The sequence below is a fragment of the Suncus etruscus genome, chromosome 4 (assembly GCF_024139225.1).
Source record: "Suncus etruscus isolate mSunEtr1 chromosome 4, mSunEtr1.pri.cur, whole genome shotgun sequence".
Classification (NCBI taxonomy): domain Eukaryota; kingdom Metazoa; phylum Chordata; class Mammalia; order Eulipotyphla; family Soricidae; genus Suncus; species Suncus etruscus.
Window position 1 is genome coordinate 163,378,940 of NC_064851.1, and position 23,036 is coordinate 163,401,975.

Sequence of the window (23,036 nt, forward strand, 5' to 3'; positions counted from 1 at the left end):
CAAGCAGCCGATCCAGGACCAAAGGTGGTTGGTTTGAATCCCGGTGTCCCATAGGGTCCCCCGTGCCTGCCAGGAGCTATTTCTGAGCAGACAGCCAGGAGGAACCCCTGAGCACCGCCGGGTGTGGAAAAAAAAAAAAAAAAAAAAAGAATCTATCGAACCTTTACCATGTGGCAATTAAGGCTCAAGGTTTCAATCTGGCTATTACAGACCTCATCTTTTAGCAATCAGGCAAAACCAAATGGACCGCACTAAAAATATTCATAGATTATAAAAGAACACAACATAATTAACTGCCCAAGGAAGTCAAGGATGTTGTAAAATGAGTACCTAAAACAAAGATTATTAATTTATGAGGAATATTTATCCAATAAAATACCAGTAGGAACATTAAAATATTAGTAATAGTCATTTCTGGAGAGTGACGACATGAATTATTCTTTTCCCCCACATACTTGTTTGTATTTGAAATGCTTTGTAAAAGTATGTATTGCATTTATTCATGGAATTGAAAATCTTAGATAGGGGCCGGGCGGTGGCGCTAGAGGTAAGGTGCCTGCCTTGCCTGCACTAGCCTTGGACGGACTGCGGGTTGATCCCCCGGCGTCCCATATGGTCCCCCAAGCCAGGAGCAACTTCTGAGCACATATACAAGAGTAACCCCTGAGCGTTACTGGGTGTGGCCCAAAAACCAAAAAAAATAAAAAAAGAAAAAAGAAAAAGAAAATCTAAGATAGATGATGTTTTTAAGATTCCTTAATTAAATACGAAGTGTGAGACCAATTTTTAAGCTCCAGATGGAATGATGTTCAGGATTCCTCTTCTATCAATGAGACTTATTAAGTTCTTCCACCTGATTTTCTATAATTCACATTTAATGGCAGTGATTAAGAAGTGAGGCGCATAGCTCTGCTGAGATACTCAGAAACTATTTTATATGTATGTATCAGTTGTTTTTTTTTAATAAAAATAAATGAGGCTAATTATTCACTTTAAAGCTACCCAGGTCATTTTTCTACCAAGAAGTAATTTTGGGATGCTACAGTATTTTCTATCCAACAGCCTCATCACTAACAGACTAAAACTCGGAGGTTAGAGCACTTCACCAACAAGAGCTCAAACTTAAGCGAGGAAGAAAAATGTGCAAAGGAGATCTAAAACTGCTCAGGTTACAAAATGAAAACCAGATTTTAATGTATGGTAGAATTATGTGAGGTTTCATATTTTACAAGAAACACTGAAAAATTTGCAATAAGGAAAAATAGAAAAATATTTTTAAGATTAAGATAAAGATAGGCTGTGTTTTGGTCTACTTAAATTCCTGTCACACTAATATGAGTTACTGGATAACATTTATGAAGTAGGCCCTATACTAATAGTTCAATATCATTTTCTAATAGTCACAACATTCTGCTTCCACAAAAAAGCTAAAGATCAAGGAGATAAATTTGTACATACATCAGTAAGCAACCAATGACCTGAGCTGGCTGTCTCTCAATTCCAACCTCTATCCTCACACTTTACTACTCAGCTTCTCAAATCAAATGAGACTTTGTGTATCTGACTGGGTAGATCAAACCAGACATGTTTTCATGTATAAGAAACATCAAAAGGGGGGCCGGGCGGTGGCGCTAGAGGTAAGGTGCCTGCCTTGCCTGCGCTAGCCTTGGATGGACCGAGGTTCGATCCCCCGGTGTCCCATCTGGTCCCCCAAGCCAGGAGCAACTTCTGAGCACATAGCCAGGAGTAACCCTTGAGCATCACGGGTGTGGCCCAAAAAACAAAAAAGAAAAAAAGAAAAAAAAAAAAAAGAAACATCAAAAGGAAGAACTAAGCACAATTTATAAAGCTGCTGTTAATTTCTGGATAAAGGATATTATTCAAGAACTATTCCTCAATTATAAGCAATATGACCAAATACACAGACGGATATCAACAAATAGTGATTTGAGCAAAATGAGCAACTGGGAAATACTCATTTTTTAGCACTTTTAACTGAATTACATGGATATTGACTGGAGAGATAGCAGAAAGGGGCAGAATACCTCAAACAAGCCACCGTTTTCCTCACAACTCTCATGGCAAAGCCAAAGGACCAGAGGTGACACATACTCAGGCTTCAGAGCATCCAGAAGATCTGAAATCAGTAGAAAACTTAAAGTTCATAAACAAAAACACTTAACTTATCCATCACACTTTCTAAAACTTCCTCACAACATCATAATTCAGAGACTTAAGAATACAATTAAAAATACTAGTAAGTCAAACACTCAAGGCTTTTGGAAAAAGTCCTTTCATTTCCATGGAGGCCTTCTGCAAGCTCTGTCAAGCTCTGAAACTTGAAGCAATCAAATAACCATTTCCACAATGAGGAACATACTATTGAGGAAAGGACAAATTGGGGCCACTGCAGTGGTAGGGTGTTTGCCTACAGCTGACATAGGACAGACCGTGGTTTGATCCCCGGGTGTCCCATATAATCCTCAAGCCAGTAGTGATTTCTGAGAGCATAGCCAGGAGTAAACCTGAGTATCACCAGGTCTGGCAAAAAAAAAAAAAAAAAAAAACAAGGAAAGGACAAATTATAAGCAGAAATAACCTAGGCACCATTCACGCCCAAAATGAATCTCCTCTTCCAGCTACTTAACCGGGAAGCTGCAAAACCTACAAAACTGCTCTGAAAATTGTAATGACAGTCACTTGTTGATATGGAATGGTCACTCTTGTCAAGAACTAGGTGCTGAAAGGAGATAAAGGTCTGGTAGCCTTGCAGCAACTATATTGCAAACCACAGTGTCTAAAGGAAAAAGAGCGAGAGAGAGAAATAGGAGAGAGAGAGGCAGAGAGAAGAAAAATATCTGCCCCAGAGGTAGGCAGTAGGAGGATGGTAGAAAAACTGGGACTTTGGTGGCAGAAAATGTGCAGTGGTGAAGTGTACATTGTATGACTGAAACTCGGTCATGAACAATTCTGCAGTTGTGTGTGAAAAAAGCCCTACTCTGTTATGAACAACATTGTAACCACAATGCTTAAAGAAAATAATTAACTTAAAACAAAAAAATCACAGAAGCCTCCTAAGCTCTGCAGCAGGACGTTGGTTTGAATGCCAGCATCCCTTATGGTCCCCTAAGCCTGCCAGGTGCGATTTCTGAGCATAGAGCCAGGAGTAACCCCTGAGCGCTGCCAGGTGTGACCCAAAAGCAAAAACGAAAACAAAATACCATAATGCTCAACTAGCAAGAAACAACTTCGTAAACCTTCAGAATCACTTGTGAGATATAACAATTTTCACAACATTTACAGAAGTTTTTTTTCAATAATTCCTTTATCATTTAATTGTAAAAAGCAATATAAAGTAAGTGATTGTGAGTGTGCCAAACAAAGCAGGCTTGGGGATGGATAATGGTGGAGGAAATGTTACACTGGTGATGGGACTAATGGAACACTGACAGGACCAATTGTATTATAAACAACATTGTAAATCACAGTGTTTAAAGTAATACTTTTTCAAAAATAAAGGACTGTGAAATCAAAACTAGAATTTGATTATTTACTCAGTCAACTGCTATTTTCCACAGTAGTACAAGACAAAATTTATCTCATTATTGTGAGTCTAACACTCTGAAGAACAGTTATTGCAGAAACTAGATTTTTGAAGAACTGATAAAGTATTAATGAGAAAAAGCAAGTATCTCTCAACTAAACTAAGAAAATATAAGAAAGACAAGCTGTTGTCCCATTTGTTGAGTCCCGTTTACACCTTTGTGGATTGTTTGAGTATCCACAAAGAACTCCCAGAATGAGAAATTGATTCCCATCCTCTTGTCCCCTTTTGGGGCGAGATCTTGGTAATATTTATCCGCGCAAATAATCCACGCAGCCAGGAGGGTTAAGGGTTAAAAGGTTGGGAGAAGGGAGTCCTTTGTCAGCCTGCTGCTAGCTCCCAAACACACCATGAGCCAGCCAGCCAACTCTGGCAAAAGACCTCGAAAACCTCGCTCCCAAACTACTTATTCGGCTCTCACAGCGCCCACCTGGAAGGTCAAGGTGGGACAACAGGCAAAGAATAATCTTGTGGAAATATTTTCATATACAACAACAAGCCAGCCCCTATGAGCACCCAAAGGGCATATTCCAGAAAGATGAAGAAATGACCCCAAAGGATGGTCACAGACACAAGAAAGAAAAATAGTTTTAAAATGATAAACATGAGCCAGAGGAATAATACAGTGGGGAGTGCACTTACCTTGCGAAATGGAAATTTATCTGAGTGTGACAGAATAATGGGTCATTTTGAATTTTTTCCTTTTGAGCTTTTCGAAATGTTCCATAAGCAACCTAAATTATGCATAATACCTACTTGACTTTGAGAGAAAATAAGTTTTTAACTATTCTGAAAATCAACTGCTTTTAGTATAGTTCATTCCACACAAACTTGTAACAGCACCATAAATCCTACTTACCTCCAGGCAGAATATTCTGCGTCAACCGTGATCCAGCAGTTGGGGCAATGGTATTACAGTGAATGTTGTTTTTACTGCCTTCCACTGCAAGAGTGTTTGAAAGGCCAAGAAGACCCAGTTTGGCAGCACTATAATTCGCCTGGCCAAAATTGCCGTAGATTCCTGAAGCAGATGAAGTCATGATGATTCTGGAAAAAAAAGAAGAAAACAGCAATAGCACCATATCACCTTTTCTATGCCGTGATAATGCTGTTACGACTCTTCTCTTCTTTTTCACTAGTATTAGACATGTCAAAAGCAACAATTTATCTGGGGCCAGAGTGGTGGCACAAGCGGTAGGGCTTTTGCTGTGCATGAGCTAACCTAGGACAGACCACGGTTCTATCCCATAGCATCCCATATGGCCCCCAAGCCAGGAGCGATTTCTGAGTACATAGCCAGGAGTCTCCCCTGAGCGTCCCCTGAGTGTGGCCCAAAAACCAAAAAAAAAAAAAAAAAAAAGCAACAATTTATATTATCATTAGGTTTTAAGTCATGATTCACATATTTTAAATAATATTAAAAATGATTTCTTAAATGTCAACTTTAGAGCTCTCCAGCGCAACATGGCGGTCCTCTGGCAGCTAGGTGTCCTCTGCAGTGCCCAAGGAGGCCAAGCTGTGTTGCTCCGAACCCAGGTGGTCAGACCTGCCTTGTGTCTCAGCAATTCTTCAGGACCCACCTTCCATAAGAGTCTGTGGGCTGCAGCATCTTCATCTGTCACCCAGCCATCATGGACAAATTCAAATGGGCGAGGAATCTGCCCCTGCCCAAGTGGTTAACAACTGCTAGAGACTGTGAGTGTCACCTGTGCGTGTTTTTCTACTGCCCTGTGTCCTGAACCTCTCCTGAGTGGGCCGAAAAGGGCCCAGCAAAAATAAAGACACAGAAGGAAATAACAAAGCTGAGAGCAGAAATCAATGAAGTGGAAACACAAAGAACAATAAAAAAGATCAACGAAAGCAGAAGTTGGTTCTTCAAAAAAATAAACAAGATTGATAGACCATTGGCAAAACTAACAAAGAAAGAGAGAAAGAGAAAGAAACAAATAAAAAAGTGAAGATCACTAACAATATTGCAGATTTTCAAAGGGTAATCAGAAACTACTTTGAGAAACTCAATGACACTAAAAATGAGAACCTGAAAGAAATGGATAAATTCTTGGACTCGTATAGTCTTCCACGGTTGAATGAAGAGGATGTAGCATATCTATACACCCCCATCACTATTGAGGAAATTACAATGGTAATCAAATGTCTGCCCAAAAAACAAAAGGCCAGGCCCAGATGGATTCACTAATGAATTCTTTCAAACTTTTAGAGAGGAACTACTACCAATCCTGGCAAGACTTTCATGAAATGAAAAAAAATGGGAACACTTCCAAATAGCTTTTATGAAGCCAACATCACCTTGATACCTAAACCAGGCAGAGAGGCTACCAAAACAGAAAATTACAGACCAATGTCCCTGATGAACACAGAAGCAAAGATCCTCAACAAAATCCTGGCAAATAAGATTCAATGCCTCATTAAGAAGATCATCCACTATGAGCAAATAGGTTTCATCCCTGGAATGCAAGGATAGTTTAACATCTGTAAATCTATCAACATAATACACATTAACAACAAGAAAAATAAAAATCACATGATCATATCAATAGATGCAGAGAAAGCATTTGATAAGGTCCAACACCCATTCTTGATAAAAGCTCTCAGCAAGATGGGAATGAAATGAACCTTTCTCAATATAGTTAAGGCCATCTACCACAAGCCAGTGGCAAATACTATAATCAATATGAAAAAAAAAAAAACTAAAAGCCTTCCCTCTAAATTTTGTCACAAGATAAAGCTGTCCTCTCTCACCATTCCTATTTAACATAGCACTGGAAGCACTTGCTATAGCAATTAAGCAAGAAAAAAATATCAAGGGAATCCAGATAGGAAAGGAAGAAGTCAAGCTCTCACTGTTTGCAGATGACATGATACTCTACTTAGAAAATCCTAAAGAGTCTATCAAAAAGCTTCTAGAAACAATAGATTCATATAGGCAGGTGGCAGGCTACAAAATTAACACACTAAAATCAATGGCCTTTCTATACACCAATAATAATAGGGAAGAAATGGACATTAAGAAAACAACCTCATTCACATTAGTGCCACATAAACTCAAATATCCTGGAGTCAACTTGACTAAAGATGTGAAAGAATTATACAAAGAAAACTATAAAACTCTGCTCCAAGAAATAAGAGAGGACACGCGGAAATGGAAACGCATACCCTGCTCATGGATTGGCAGGATTAACATCACATTAAAATGGCAATATTCCCCAAAGCATTGTACAGAATTTAATGCGATCCCTCTAAAGATACCCATCATGTTCTTCAAAGAAATGGATCAAACACTTTTGAAATTCATTTGGAACAATAAACACTCTCGAATAGCTAAAGCAACCCTTGGGCAAAAGAATATGGGAGGCATTAATTTCCCCAACTTTAAACTGTATTACAAAGCAATAGTCATCAAAACAGCATGGTATTGGAATAAAGACAGACCCTCAGATAAATGGAATAGTCTTGAGTACTCAAGAGAATGTTCCCCAGACATACAATCACCTAATTTTTGATAAAGAAGCAAGAAATCCTAAATGGAACAAAGAAAGCCTCTTCAACAAGTGGTTTGGCACAACTGGCTAGCCACTTACAAAAAATTGAACTTAGACCCCCAGCTAACATCATGTACAAAGGTAAAATCCAAATGGATTAAAGACCGATATCAGACCTGATACCATAAGGTATATAGAACAACACGTAGGTAAAACACTCCAGGACATTGAGACTAAAGGCATCTTCAAGTAGGAAACTGCACTCTCCAAACAAGTGAAAGCAGAGATTACCATATGAGAATATATTAAGATGAGAACCTTCTGCACCTCAAAGGAAATAGTGCCCAGGATACAAGAGCTACCCACTGAGTGGGAGAAGCTATTCACCCAATACCCATCAGATTAGGGGCTAATATCCAAAATATACAAGGCACTGACAGAACTTTACAAGAAAAAAACATCTAATCCCATCAAAAAATGGGGAGAAGAAATGGACAAACACTTTGATATAGAAGAAATACAAATGGCCAAAATGCTCCACATCACTAATCATCAGGGAGATGCATATCAAAACAACTATGAGGTACCACCTCACACCACCGAGATTGGCACACATCACAAAGAATGAGAATAAGCAGTGCTGCCAGGGATGTGGAGAGAGAGGAACTCTTATCCACTGCTAGTGGGAATGCCATCTAGTTCAACCTTTATGGAAAACGATATGGAGATTCCTCCAAAGACTGGAAATCGAGCACCCATACGATCCAGCTATACCACTCCTAGGAATATACCCTAGGAACACAAAAATACAATACAAAAACCCCTTCCTTACACCTATATTCATTGCAGCACTATTTACCATAGCAAGACTCTGGAAACAACCAAGATACCCTTCAACAGACGAATGGCTAAAGAAACTGTGGTACATATACACAATGGAGTATTATGCAGCTGTCAGGAGAGATGAAGTCATGAAATTTTCCTAATCATGGATGTACATGGAATCTATTATGCTGAGTGAAATAAGTCAGAGAGAGAGAGAAAGATGCAGAATGGTCTCACTCATCTATGGGTTTGAAGAAAAATGAAAGACATTTTTGCAATAATTTTCAGAGACAAAAGAGAGGAGGGCTGGAAGTTACAGCCCACTTCATGAACCTCACCACAAAGATTGATGAGTTCAGTTAGAGAAATAACTACATTTTGAACTATCCTAACAATGAGAATGTATGAGGGAAATAGAAAGCCTGTCTAGAGTACAGGCGGGACAGGGTGGGGAGGAGGGATATTTGGGACATTGGTGGTGGGAATGTTGCACTGGTGATGGGGGGTGTCCTTCTTATAACTGAAACCCAACCACAATCATGTTTGTAACTAAGGTATTTAAATAAAATATTATTTTTAAAAAAAGTCAACTATAATATTTAGCTAAAAAGAATCTCTAGTCTTTTCATGGTTTTTAAAAACAATGCCTGATCTAGACCAAATGAATTTGAGTTTGTAACGTATAATAAATGCAAACTGAAAAAATATATAGAGCCTAATGACAATATAAAAATATTATAAATATAAAAATAAGCAGTCAAAATTTTATGGAGTTTAGGAATGACTGAAAGGACTAAAGCCAACAATGCACACAGGAGTCCTGTTTTTCCAAATGGTCCTCTGAGCACTACCTAAACCCCAAAAATGAAGAGATTTTTTTTTTTTTTTTCAGAAATTACCAGATTAAAAACACTGCATATTTCAGCCATCTTCACTTTGTTCTTCCTTCTTCCTTTCTAAATAGCATCAAATAGGGGCCGAAGAGATAGCATGGAGATAGGGCATTTGCCTTGTATGCAGAAGGACAGTGGTTCGAATCCTGGCATCCCGTATGGTCTCCCGAGCCTGTCAGGAGCGATTTCTGAGCATAGATAGAGCCAGGAGTAACCCCTGAGCACTCCCGGGTGTGACCCAAAAATATCAAAAACCCAAAAAAAAAAAAAAAAGAAGTAAATAGCATCAAATAAATGCCTCATACTATACAATACTACTTCATAATCTGACCTACTCTTACACTACTCTAGTAAATTAAATAAAGGAAATCTCATTTACTTTTACAAACTTAAGGGATCAAGAGACTAGAAATCTCTACTAAGAACTTGTTTCACACTGAGTAACCTTAAGAACATGAACCTACTTACCAGCTATACTCTAATTAGAGAATCAAATTTCTTTTCATTTTTTTGTTAAAGGAACCATATCCAACAATGTTCCACAACCACCAGGGTAGTGGTGCTAAGTTAGGACATGGGCCCTGCGGTGGCCAGCATGGAACTCGTGGTCTTGCACATGCTAGGCTCATGTTCAACCTCTTGAGCCATCTCTCCAGTTCCCAGAAGTCTATGGATCTTGAAATTTATAAAGACTAACTCATGTATGACTGAACTTGATAGCAGGAGATACCTACTCTAAGGTGAAGTCACCATAAGGATACTTTGAGATCAAGTACAGCTAACCCTCACAGAGAATACTGCTGAAAGATCAGAGACCAGAAAAATCATCAGAATGAAAAGCAGGAGGGAAAAATAAATAGAAAGCTGCCTAGTTCAGTTAATCTCTTATTAAAAGATACCAGTAGGCTTTCCTGCACAAGACAACAGCCAAGAAGACGCCATCAAACACAATCTCCAGGGCTTAAACCCGAAGAGCAATTGTAAAGGACTGCTGCCTTGTTCTTTGTCTGCTTTCCTGCACAAAACAGCCAAGAAGACATCATGGAACACAATCTCTAGGGCCCAAACCCAGTAAGGGCCCCACCCATTAAGGTGGAACCAGAAGAGCGGTTACTCCGCTTCGCTCCACAACCACACACATCTTCTAACCCATGAACCCCACACACAGCCCATGGTAAAAACCAGTATACAAATGTTGCAATGGGGAAACAATGCAGAACAACACTCCGCATAAAGAATGAAGATGACATGAAAAGTACCAACTACCTAGTTAGCCTCTCCGATAAGGAGTTTAGAGTATTAATATGGAGGATGCTCAAAGAACTCAAAGCAAGCATAGATCAATCTGAACAGACCATAGTGAAAGAAGTCGAAACTGCAATAAGAAAACTCAGTAGGTGAAATGAACACCTCAATGAAAAGCATCTCCAAAGGAATAACAGAAACTGAGGACGGGGTCAGTGAGCCAGAGGATGAGATGAAGAAAAACTCCATACAGCAGAAGAGATTGGAAAAGAACCTTAAATCAAATGATAAGACAATGAATAAACTACTCAAAAAATGTGAACAGATGAAAATAGAAGTCTTCGATAAACTCAACAGAAACAACATAGGAATCATTGGAGTCCCAGAGACCCAATAAGAGAATATTAAGATGTGTTGGAGGAAGAGTGAGAAGAAGAAAAGGAGTAAGAAGAGGAAGAAGAGGAAGAGGAAGAAGAATAAAAAGAAAAAGGAAGAAGAGGAAGAATATAAAGAAGAGGACAAGGAGGAAGAGAAAGAATAAAGGAGGAAGAAGAAAAAGAGGAAGAGGATAAAGGAAGAAAGAAAAAGATAAGAAAAGAGGAAGAAGGGGAAGAGGAAGAGAAAGAAAAGGAAGAGAAATAGAAGAGGAAGAAGATGAGGAAGAAGAATAAGAGAAAGAGGAGAAAGGAAGAAGAAAAAGAGAAGGAAAAAAGAAAATGGACTGAAGATTTATTTTTTATTTATTTTCTTATAATAGTGTCTTTAAGCACCATGATTATAAATATATTTGTGTGTGTGTTAGTAAATTTGTGGAGGAGCTACATGAAATATGTACCATTTTCATGCTGTATGTAAGCTCCTGCTCTTTTTTCACTCATCTCAATTTGTTGTCCTGTCTCTAATTTAAATACAAATAGAGAAATAAAATAATCAGGTCAATGATGCCATATTTTAAATCATTAAAAAAAGATACCAATAATGAGGCTATCTGCCAAAAATTACATTTTAAAGATCTATGCTTATCTGAAGATGTTTTCCACAGTGACATAGCCATAATCCTTGCTAGTACACAAGAATTCACATACGAAACTCCCGACTCTTTCACAGTTGTATGTAACTACCTTCCAAACTTCTGCTTCTTCATGTGATCCCAGGCTGCCCGCGTCACCAGGAAGGAGCCCCGCAAATGAACTCTATGGATTATATCTAGAACAAGAAATTCTTGTTTTAGCATATTTTGTCAAAACATGTACATATGAACATATATCTGAAACACCAAGAGAAAGAATAGAAAGTGGTGAGTTCTGCCTGAAACCAGAGGGAAAGTATACCCAGCCCATTCAGATCTCAGTCAATGAAGCTAAGCTAAGCTTAGCTGGTCAACAACAAACCTTCTTGGGCTGCTTTCTTCCTCAGCTGTTAAAAGGAAAATCGAAAAAGCTCCTTTCCCTCATTCTAAGTCACAGGTGGATATTATTGCTTCTAACAGAAAGAACTAAAGCGCCTCTGGCTATAGTCCAGCAGCACAGGCTACAGTCAGTGATCTGATTCAGCCTGGTTGTTTTAAGTTCTCATGTCCAATGAAAGAGCCAACAAGAGCAAAAACAAAAACTGTGATCTCTGATTCCTAAACTCAGTTTCTCCAAAGTGGCATTCCCCCTCCCCTTTTTTTTTTTTTTTTTTTTTTTTTTTTTTGGTTTTTGGGTCACATATGGCAACGCTCAGGGGTTACTTCTGGCTCTACACTCAGAAATCGCTCCTGGCAGGCTCGGGGGACCATATGGGATGCCGGGATTCGAACCACCGCACTTCTGCATGCAAGGCAAATGCACTACCTCCATGCCATCTCTCCGGCCCCCAAAGTGGCATTCTTTGTTTTTTTTTGGAATGCTTCACGAATTTGCGTGTCATCCTTGAGCAGGGGCCATGCTAATCTTCTCTGTATCATTCCAATTTTAGTATTTGTGCTGCCGAAGCGAGCACCAAAGTGGCATTCTTAATGAAAGTCATTGCTGCTGAAAGCTTCAGAATCACATGTAGGTTTTCCCTATTACCCACTTTTCAGGTCTTCATTATTACTGCCCCAGTCTTCCTCCCAAGTCTGGTTCTTGCCCTTAAAACAAAACCCATACAAATAAATAAGCATTTGAAGCCTGGTGGGGTTTTTTTGTTTGTTTTTTTTTTTTTAAGTTGAAAATGCTGACAACTTCTCAAGGAGAAAACAAGGGAAACCAGCTGAAAGGCTCAAAATAGTTTTGAGTAACTGCTGCAAACAGGTTTGAAACAGTTCTAATCAATTCTTTAAAAAAAATTCAATAATGGTTTTAATAAAATAAAATAAAAAAAAACAACTTAGGCTACTCCCATTATTTGTCTTCATACATAAAGTGTATTTATCACTTATGACAACAGAAGCAAAAGCAGGGAAAGGTAGCTTGTTTTTTTTAACCTTTTGAAATTACAAAAACATTATTTAAACACCATGGTTTATCAAGTTGTTCATAATACAGTTGTTTCAGGCATCCCATGTTCCAACACCAATCCTACTCTCTGCGTGACCTTCCCTTTACCAAGCATGCATTTCCCACCCAAACCCCATGCTTGCCCTCTTAGCAGGCAACAAAATAATTCATTTTATATTGCTTGTTATAAATAAGTTTTCATAAAGGTATAAATTCATCAGAAGGTTAAATGGATAGACAGTTTATAGAGATATATTCAAAACGACTTACCCCAGTCTTCATCACTTATTCTACTGAAGGAACGGTCTCTCAGAATTCTAAAAAAAAATTGTGTTAGATTAGATTAGATGAAGAGGTATTATACACTTGGGGCGGGAGGGTAACTTTTGCACATTACTTCACTACAATTAAAAAATATAAAGACTTACCCAGCATTGTTGATAACAACATCTACAAGAGAAAAATATCCCAGTCACAAACCACAAATGTAAAAGTATTTCAGTTTGCATGTTCTAACTCACATTCTGTCAAAACTGGAGGATTTTGCTGCCTCACAGAAAAAGTAAATATAACACAGAGAGTGCCATGAAGAGAGAATTTTTATACTAATAGCAAAAACATATCTAAATCACAAAGCACAGGTATCACATTCTACCAGCATTTTGTTCTCAAATGTACCTCTCTACCTTCTTTTGCTGAAATTATACAGTACTAGCTGATGCCCAACTCTTAGGTCCATTCTTAGACTCATGCTTTGTATGCAGGAAGCTTGGGCTCAATCCCAGGTACTAAATGATCCCCTGAGCACCACCAACGAGCACCCTCTGAGCAATGATCCACAGAATTATAGTCCCTAAGCATATTTCAGTGTAGCCCAAAAGCAAAACTAAACAAGTATTTATTTTTCTTACCACTCAAAAGTCAAAAATCCAGCAAAGGCTGGAGAAAGAGAACAGGAAAAATACTTGACTTGCATGAATCTGACTTGGGTTCTGTCCCTGGCATCCCATGTAGTCCCTGAGCACTGCTAGAAGTAATTCCCGAGTACAGACCAGGAGTAACCACTGAGCATTGCTAGGCTACTTTTGCCGTGCCCCCCCCCAAATATAAAAACAACATAAAAGGCCCAGCGAGGGTCAGAGAGCAAACATAACAGGCTAACACATGTGTTACAGGCACAAAACCTGCATTCGCCCCTGGTACACATGGTCCTCCAAGTAAATCGCCCACTAGCAGTAGACACTGAGCAGCACTGGATGTAGCCCAGCCACACCACAATCCCACCTCACAAACACACAGAAACTGCCTGCAAGAATCCCATCATACAATTGCATTAATAATTGAGGACCTAAACCATAGAAAAAAAGGCTTTTTATGTTGAAGGCTCAGGCTTGATTCCCAGAACTTCATGGTTTCCTGCCACCACCAGAGTGAGTTTGAGCACAAAGCCAGGAGTAGGCCCTGATCACTGCCAGCAATGGTCCACATACAAGGGAGGGAAGCAAGGAGGAATGAGAAGGGAAAGGAGGGGAGAGAAGGAAAACAAGGGGAAGAGGCCTCATAATAAATCCTATTCTCACAAGGAAAGAAAGGAATAACTATTGAAGGATCCACCACCATCTGTATATATTTTCACTAATGAGTTTCCACCTTTCGGGTTTCTATCTCTCTGCCATATGTGCATAAGTCATTTATGCGTGGAACTAAATGGTACAAACTAGAAAAAGTAATGTATTTCAGAATGAAAACATGTTGAGTTTCTCTGTAGCAACAATCACTAGTAATTCAATCTCCAATTAAGAATGTGTGACTTAAAATATTTGAAATGCTGCTGGAAAACAAAAGACTGTTTTAATACACATTAATTTATAAGATATTTAATCACAATCATATGAATCATTATAATTATTCAAAAGATTCCACTGAGTCTTTTACTTTTGATAAATACCAGTATGTATTTGGAGTGCAACTGAATAATAATTAAAAAAGGAATTTAAAAAATGCTTACACAGTTTTTGAAACCTCTTTCATTTTTTATAAAAAAAAAACATGAATAAATGTAGCCTGCATATGCAGAAAAACTCACCTCATACCCATAGGGCATAAGATAGAGTATATAAATAATCTATCAAAATTATAAAACTCATTAATCAGGTACTTCCAACAAAGAAAATAAAATCAAAAATGTCTTATGAAAAAGCTGCTGTGTCTATTCCAAAAGTACAAAGAAACCTCACCTATTCTTCCAAAAGCATCCAGCGCTGTTTTCACCAGCTTCTCTCCCGCTTCCACTGAGTCTAAGAACAGGAGACACCAGTAGCCGTCATCAGTAACATCCTACATAAATACTTTGCAAAGTATGTACTAGGCCCTTGACGGACAAGAGTTTTGCAACATAAATCACTCCCAAGATAAATATATTTATATTTTAGACACCTAACAAGTAATGGATCACTTACCAAAAAAAATATATGACACCCAAGAAAAAGTTTTAATCTCTAAAAGGAGAGAAGTTTTTGGCAAATAGTGTGTTAAAATAGTGCTAGCCAATACACCTTTCTATGATGACATTAAATGTCTTCAGGATCTAACAGGTCATCCACCTGTTGGCATTCCTGAGCACCTAAAATGAAGCTGGTACAAGAAACAAACTGAGGGTGGGGGAGAAGTCAAAGGGCTGGAGCTCCTGCTTTGCATCAATCCCCAGCACATCATGGCCTTCCGGTGTGAGAAACGCCACACCAGGTATAGCTCCTGAGTGTTCTAAAACCAAAACAAAGCCTGAACATTTTATTTAATTTTATTTCAGTTCTGGTTTATTTTAAATATTCACAGAGGGCTGGAAGGACTGCTTACACCACAGAGAGCAGGCCCTGCATACAAGAGAGTCAGGGATGTATGTAGCTTAGCAGTACAGCATCTGCTTGCTCGTGTGAGAACCTGGGCACCACAAAACAGTGTTTTTACAAACATTAAGTTAGTTATGCATAGCAGCAATTACTTGCGCAGAATATTCTATAGACATTAGGTATCGAAAAGCAGACTATTCACTTCTTACACTGTATTTTTAGTTGGGGAGGGCTGGAAACAACCAAAAATGCCAGGGCAGAACATGTAGTATAGTACCAGTAACCAAATCTAGGGCTTCATACAAATTGAACATGTGTTCTGCCAACTGAGTCCCATCTCCTGGTCCCTACTGCAATACTTTAAAAAAAAAATTGGGGGGACTAGCAAGACAGCTGAAAAGGTTAAAGGTATGCGTGCTGTGCACACAAAAGGCCTAGGCTCAATCTCCAGGTCAGTCTGGTCCCCAAGCACCAAATTGAGAGTAATCCCCAGAGCATTGCCAGGGAAGAGGCCCAAAAAAATAAAAGGGAAAAATATTTGAAAGGAAAGTATAAAACCTCAAAGTTCCTTAGTACTACCAGATATGAGGCCCCTCTCAAAAAAGAAAAAGAACAATGATTTAGTTAGGGCCAGAGAGATAACTCAATGGACTAATAAGCACATGATTTCATAGAGGAGGCCCAGGTTTGATCACCATACCACGTGATTCCCCCAAGCACTGCCAGGGTGACCCATGAGGACTGCCAGGTGTGGTCCATAAACAACAAAGAAAAAAAAGAATCATTTAATACTGTTTTGTAGACATGTAAGCCCTTTTCTTTAACAAGGATCTTTTAAGAACAAGTGAATATATTCGTATCATATCTATAATAATTTCATGCCATGTGTTCATCAATAAAAATATTAAATAACATGGGGCCAGAGCAACAGACAATAGTAAGGCATTTGCCTTGCACGAGGTTGCCCCAGGTCAGACCTGAGTTCAATCCCCAGTGTCCCATATGGTCCGCAAAGCCAGGAGCGATTTCTAAGCACATAGACAGGAGTAACCCCTGAGCATCACCAGGTGTGAGAAAACAAAAATAAATAAATAAATAAATTAAATAACAGAATAAGATAAGCTCATGAAATAATCTATATCAAAAGGCTAAAAAATCCTGGAGCAATAACAAGTGTATACCCAAAAACAATAATAACAAGAAAAGATCCTCACATATTATGTAGTGAAAGAGTTTTAACTGAGTTAGATAAATATTAATTCAAATTATACTAGAATGCTCAAGGCCTATTGTGGGCAGAAACATCAAAGGAAAATAAAACAGTATATATTGACATCTATATATGATACCATAGTTAGCCACTGCTTTTCCGCCTTTTCTTCTTATTTCCTCGACAACCTTATCAGCAGCTGATGAGCCTTTACCAACTCCCTTCATGTCCCCTCCTAAGTCATTCACTGCAAGGCAAAAATAAAGTAAAAGTTAGTTTTGGAACTTCAAAATGACGAATTGAAATTAAATTCTATCAGTAACTGATTTCTTCAATCACCTGCCTGATTTCTATTTACCCTAGCCCCATGAGATAGACACTTTCAAAACATGCTTTTGTTCTCATTTTAAACACTTTTTCTTTTTGTAATTTCTCACTAGTTTGACATATTATATAATTTCAGTACTTGCTTCGAAATATAACTAGGAACAGTAAACATAATATAAAATAGATTCATATCATGAACTTTTCAACTTTGTGATGAAAAGATCATGACTACTTTTAGCAAAAAAGGAATAAAAACCACCTGAAGAAAACAGTATAGTGGGACCTTTAAAAAAAAAGAAAACACACTGCCCTTATGATCCATCCATTCAGTTCAGGTATTTATTCACACAAACTTACAATCTCAAAAGTTAATATTTCTTTGGCATTGAAGATCAGGAATCTAGAACAATTATTTGCAGAGGGGGAGACATAGATCAAAGAGCTGAGCACCTGCTTTCAACACAGGAAACAGTTTTCATCTAAGCACCACTGGAAGTGACCTCTGACCACAGAGTTGAGAGGAACCCTCAGCACTGCCAGGTGTGCCCAAAAAAAAAAAAAAAGAAAAGAAAATGTTTAAAACTGCAGAGATTTTGAGGAACATAAAAGTTAAATAGTAAAAAGCATACTGAAAGTTAGTATCTTAAAACTACTAGAAAGGTGATTACCACATGTGAAAGGGAAACAAGTATTATTCTACTGAGGAAAGGCTTTTTCGCATTTAGCGACAGCTGCAAGTAGAGGATTTTGAGGCACAGGGGAAAAGAATCAATGCCTGGCCCATTTAAAATAATCTAAGTCAAGTGTGTTTTTACTTAACTTTTTTTTTAACTAAGGAGATGAGTTTTTCAAAATGTGAATGAAGATAATTTTTTTTCACAATATAGCTCAGTTTTATGCAAATTTTAAAATTATGCAATATATACATATACATATATATATATATATCATTCTTACTGCAAAAATTTTAAATGCTGCAAAAATAGAACAAAGCTTATTCCTTGAGATGTAGTTTAAGATTCTAGAGAGGAATTGCCTACTCATGGCTAATTTTCATGAATTATTCAAATGACAGGAAACAACCAGTGGGGAGGGGGACACAAGATTTTTAGAAAGACATCGAACACCCTTTCAACTGAGCAAGAAAAAGTTGAAAATCAAAGCTGAAATACATTCAAGTTAAAAAAAAAAAAAAGAGCTATCAATAAAACACAATCCAGGTGGAAACTTCAAAGTGCAGGCAAATAAATAAGTTCTGCAATCTGAATACAATTTACTGAGATCAATGATATGTGAAGGGCCTGAGCAAGAGTACACTTGCTTACACATAGCTGACCAGGTTCAAGCCCCAGCATCCCATTCGTCCCCCAGACCTGCCAGGAGTGATTCCTGAGAGCAAAGCCAGGAATAACCAACCCCTGAGCACCACCGGGCATGACCTCAAAACTAAACAGACCAAAAAGAAGGGTGTGAGATAGTAGAGCTTTAGAATACTAGATTTATTCAAGACAAATCTACATTAGAAAGCATGTTATTCACACTAACCCATTCACTCATCTCACGTACCAAAGAATTAAAGGATAGGGATTACAAACTTCATTAGAAAAGCACTGGTTGTAGACTGAAGGGCAAAGAGAGCAAGTCAATAAGAGATTTTTGCAGTCCTACATGCAGAGAAATGTATCTTCAGTATATGACACTGGCACCTCTTCAATGTATGGCTAACGTTCTAATAACACTAATAAAATCATCTTTTAATACTACTGTTTTAAATTCCATTAAGTGGTGAAAAGTGTGCACTTGGCACATCCAAAGAACCATTATGTATATGGCTGCATGTGATCTCCTACAGACTTTTAGAATACTGACATGAAGTAATGTTTCTACTTCCAGGGCTGGCTTGAGAGGGTTAGTGCCGAGGCTCCCAAGCAAAGGAAATCTTCAGATTGGCATGATCTAAACTAGAAACAACCAGCAATAATGTTGCTGCTCCTTCAGAAGCATAAGCAAGTTTCCTTCACTCTAAAAAAACAGGACAATTATTGCCACTAAACAAAATGAGGAGAAATTAAGATGAGAGTTAAGGATGATCTTTTCAGCAAAACCACCAAAATATCCCAACTTGTATTATAGTCATCAGAAATCCTCATATAATTTCAGTTTATGGTGTTAAAGTTTTGGAGGCATAGAGATGCTTACTTAATTCTGTGGTGTTGAATGAATCAGAGATTCAAATACTCTTAAGCCTGTAAATAAATCAGAGTATTGAATCATCTAGTCACAACGGTCATGGAATCAAGCGGCAGAGTTGGAATTTGGAACCTGCCCTGAATTCCAGGGTAATTCACTCTGTCCTCTCCAATTCACCTCTCGCAATCAAGATCAAGAGGGATCAAAAGTGTGGAGCCTGGTACTAGAAAAATTAATGCCTGAAACTACTGTGTTATAAACTACTTGGCAAATCATGACATTATAATAAAAAATGTTTTTAAGATACATGGGCCTCCGCATACCACACAGGCCCTTAGAAAGATCTAGTAGATGGGAGTAACAGAAGTACAGGGAAGCAAATTTGGCAATCTGACCTGAGCAGATCATCATGTGCTGAACTAAAAGTTGACTTTTCCTATGCAAACAATAGAGAGCATGCAGCCTTTCTTACTGTCACAGAAGGGAGCTAGCTGTCTTGTTGGAAATTTTCACTCTTCGTTCTCTACATCTAAACTTAGCATAACTGAAACCAAAGGTGAGTGGTGAGAGACAAGTATATTCTGTTTCTTCCGGTTCCATCTGATTGGCCTCTGAACTAGTCACAAAAGTCATCTATTAACTCACATTTCCACAAACAAGAAACTTGCTATTATAATATCCTTGGCCAACTCTTCTTTAATATTTTCTATTAAAAAATTAACTGAGGGGCCGGAGAGATAGCATGGAGGTAAGGCATTTGCCTTGCATGCAGAAGGACAGTGGTTCAAATCCCTGCATCCCATATGGTCCCCTGAGCCTGCCAGGAGTGATTTTTTTTTTTTTTTTTTGGTTTTTTGGGCCACACCCGATAACGCTCAGGGGTTACCACAGAAGTCGCTCCTGGCTTGGGGGACCATATGGGACACCGGGGGATCGAACTGCGGTTCATCCTAGGCTAGCACATACCTTACCTCTAGCCGGCCCTCAGGAGTGATTTCTGAGCCTAGAGCCAGGAGTCACCCCTGAGCACTGCCAGGTGTGACCCAAAAAACAAAAATCAAAATAAATAAATAAATAAAAAGTTAGGGGCCGGTGAGGTGGCGCTAGAGGTAAGGTGTCTGTCTGCCTTGCAAGGGCTAGCCAAGGAAGGACCGCCGTTCGAACCCCCAGTGTCCCATACGGTTCCCCCAGGGACAAAGATAGGAGCCAGAGTGATTGTACAGTGGGGAGAGTCACTTGCCTTGAACATGGCCAGCCCAGGTTCAATCCCCAGCATCCCACATGGTCCCTGCCAGAATTGATTTCTGAGTGCAGAGCCAGGAGTAATCCCAGCGCACTGTTAGATATGGCCCAAAACCAAAAATGAGTAAAATGATAAAATAAAATCCCTATGCTTATGGAATTAGTGTAAAAATGTTTAAAATAAAGGACTAGAGAGATAGTTAAAGGCCTAAGTGTGATCCCCAGTACTGCATGATCCCCCCACCCATCACACTGGGAGCGACCACTGCCTTTGAGTCAATGTAGCCCCTTCCGCAGGTATGACCCCAAAACAAAATATAAGTAAATAAAGAAAAAAATCAGGAGGAGGAAGGAAGGAAGCAAAAGAGAGAGGAAGAAAAGAGAAAGGGAAGGAAGAAGAGAGGAAAGGAATGAGAGAGAAAAGAGGGGAAGAAGAGTAGGTCTTTAGGCCCTGATATGAATTGTGCTTAGAAAATTTTACAAGACAAAGTATACTATACACACCTTGGTGAAATAACATGATAAAATCTGTCCTTGTCCCTCTATAGAAAATAGTATGAGGACTGCTCAAAAAATTAAAAATAATGCCCTTATATCTTCCAATGATTCCAGTACTTGACATCCATCTTAAGAACAAGAACATATTAACCAGTAAAGACACATGCACATCTGTATTCACTACAGCTCGATTAACAAAAGCCAAGATCTAGACACAAGCCAGATATCCATGATGAAACCAATAAAAGCAACATGAAATATAGAAAACACTGTGCTCTAAGATAAAATCTTACCTTTCACTACAACTTGGTGAACTTGTTAAGTAAAACAAGCCAGAGGAAAAAGATAAATGCAGAGTGATTACACAAATATGTGGACATAAAGAGGTCAAGCAAGGGAATGGACAGTGTATCAAAGACTCTGACAACAGAACAGACAGTACCAAGTTGAAGGAGAGAGGCCAAACTAGAAGTGAACAAGAACAGTGGTGGAGGATCTTTGGCAGTTCAGTTATGGTGGAGGTACTGTGATATATACAATGAAAGCATAAACATTATAACCATGTTATCTCAATAATAATACAATTTTTTGAGGTGGGAAGGGCCCAGGGTGGAGGGTGGGCAGATCCTGCTTCCGGCTCTTAGGAATCCTGTCTTGATCTGGAGGCTAGCTCTTGCCGGCATGGGATTTGGGGAGACCCCATGTTGAAGGCCTTCTCCCTAACTTGGGTTGCTGAGGGACTTGATAGGCCCCCAGCCGTCCCCTCTTCTGCCCCCGGTCTCCAGGCCTTCTTTCCCTGGGTGCCAGCCCAGGCGGCCAGACAAGGTGGGTGTCGAGTGGTCCCTCCTGGATGGTAGGTCCTAACTTGGGGTGTGCTGAGATTTGCTCGGTTGCACTAAGGTTGTCACTGGCAATTTCTTACCAGTCTACATGTTCATATATATATATTAAGAGTATTCCCTATCCTTAAATTATGTTTTGCGTATGCAGAATGTCCATTTTTTATTCTGCCCTTTTGCACACCCCTACAAAGCTAATTTTTACTCCTTAACTCTCTCACCCCCCCACCATTAGTAATCAACATTACTCTTTTTAACTTCAGTACCACAAAATCCTAATCATAGACCAAAGCCATGCATTGGAACTAACAACCCCCAACTATTTCAAAAGACATAAAATGGACACGTATGTCTTTTGAATATTGTATGTGTTTTTTCTCTGAAAGCTGTAAGTCTTACTAAATATTCTCTTATACAGTAACTGTTCTAACAAATTTTTATCTTTTCTTCTCTTTGTGAGTTGTTTAATAAGGAATTTTGGTGAGAGTTCCCAGTTTATGCTTATGATTGAACCATGTCATGGGATTGTTGGACTTATTCTTATGGCCCCCATATGCGCCGATAACATCACGTGGCATTGTTCTTGTTTGCATAGGCACATTAAAATGGGAAAATACTATACATACAAATAAGATCTTATCTAATAGAGATTAGAACACACAAATGTTGTAGTGCAACGGGACCTTACACCCTGAACATTGACATAATGACCTGGCACATGCCTCAGAAGAATGGGCATTCTCCATTCACCCCTGAACCCACGAAACATCCAAGTTTGTCTATAACACCACCTGGAAGCAATCCTCTACCAGGGAAGACCCTACCGCTGCTCTAACTTTGACCTGCTCACAAGAGATTCCCTTAACACTGAGAAGACTTAACAACAACAACGACCTGCTTACATGACAGTGCTCTCTGCATTGCCCTTTAATTGTGAGGGGAAACGAGAGGATGCTCCACATCCTGACTTCAATGTAGGATATGCAGATTTCAGGATCTTTAATACAGAAACATGATACCAACAACAGACTGTGTGAAAAATAAAAGTGTGTTGGCACTACAGACAATGTCTTGGATTGGAGCCTAGATTTGGTCTTATGCCAGGAAACTTCAGGGGTATGGTCTCCTTGTATTTAGGCCAAGGTTTTTCCTTTCCATGTCCCTCATATTTTGGTGGGCCTATGCAAATAATAATTGCCACTCTAACACCTTTTTACTGTGCTCCTTTGACTCTAATCCTTAAAAAATAATCCCACTTAAACTTTTTAGGTTAACTTAAACTAATATGCATGTGCATGGAAATGTAAAAAAATACTATGCCTTTAATGTTTAAGGAGTTACATAAGTTTTAT

At 38.8% G+C, this 23,036-nt stretch overlaps 1 protein-coding gene and 1 non-coding gene across 2 annotated transcripts in view; both read right to left on the minus strand.

Annotated features, from left to right (window-relative positions):
* The window catches only part of HSD17B4 (hydroxysteroid 17-beta dehydrogenase 4), a 77,968-nt gene that overhangs the window by 50,406 nt on the left and 4,526 nt on the right, over window positions 1–23,036 (minus strand). Inside the window, exons 3-9 of the mRNA XM_049771390.1 lie at window positions 16,728–16,835; window positions 14,767–14,826; window positions 12,958–12,979; window positions 12,800–12,846; window positions 11,189–11,273; window positions 4,464–4,651; window positions 2,046–2,137 (exon numbers count right to left, since the gene is read on the minus strand). Of these exons, the coding sequence (XP_049627347.1) occupies window positions 2,046–2,137; window positions 4,464–4,651; window positions 11,189–11,273; window positions 12,800–12,846; window positions 12,958–12,979; window positions 14,767–14,826; window positions 16,728–16,835 (602 nt within the window). The remainder of the gene's footprint in view (window positions 1–2,045; window positions 2,138–4,463; window positions 4,652–11,188; window positions 11,274–12,799; window positions 12,847–12,957; window positions 12,980–14,766; window positions 14,827–16,727; window positions 16,836–23,036) is intronic.
* On the minus strand, window positions 11,944–12,050 carry LOC126008520 (U6 spliceosomal RNA). The gene has a single exon (XR_007495847.1). It is a non-coding gene; the product is annotated as a U6 spliceosomal RNA (small nuclear RNA).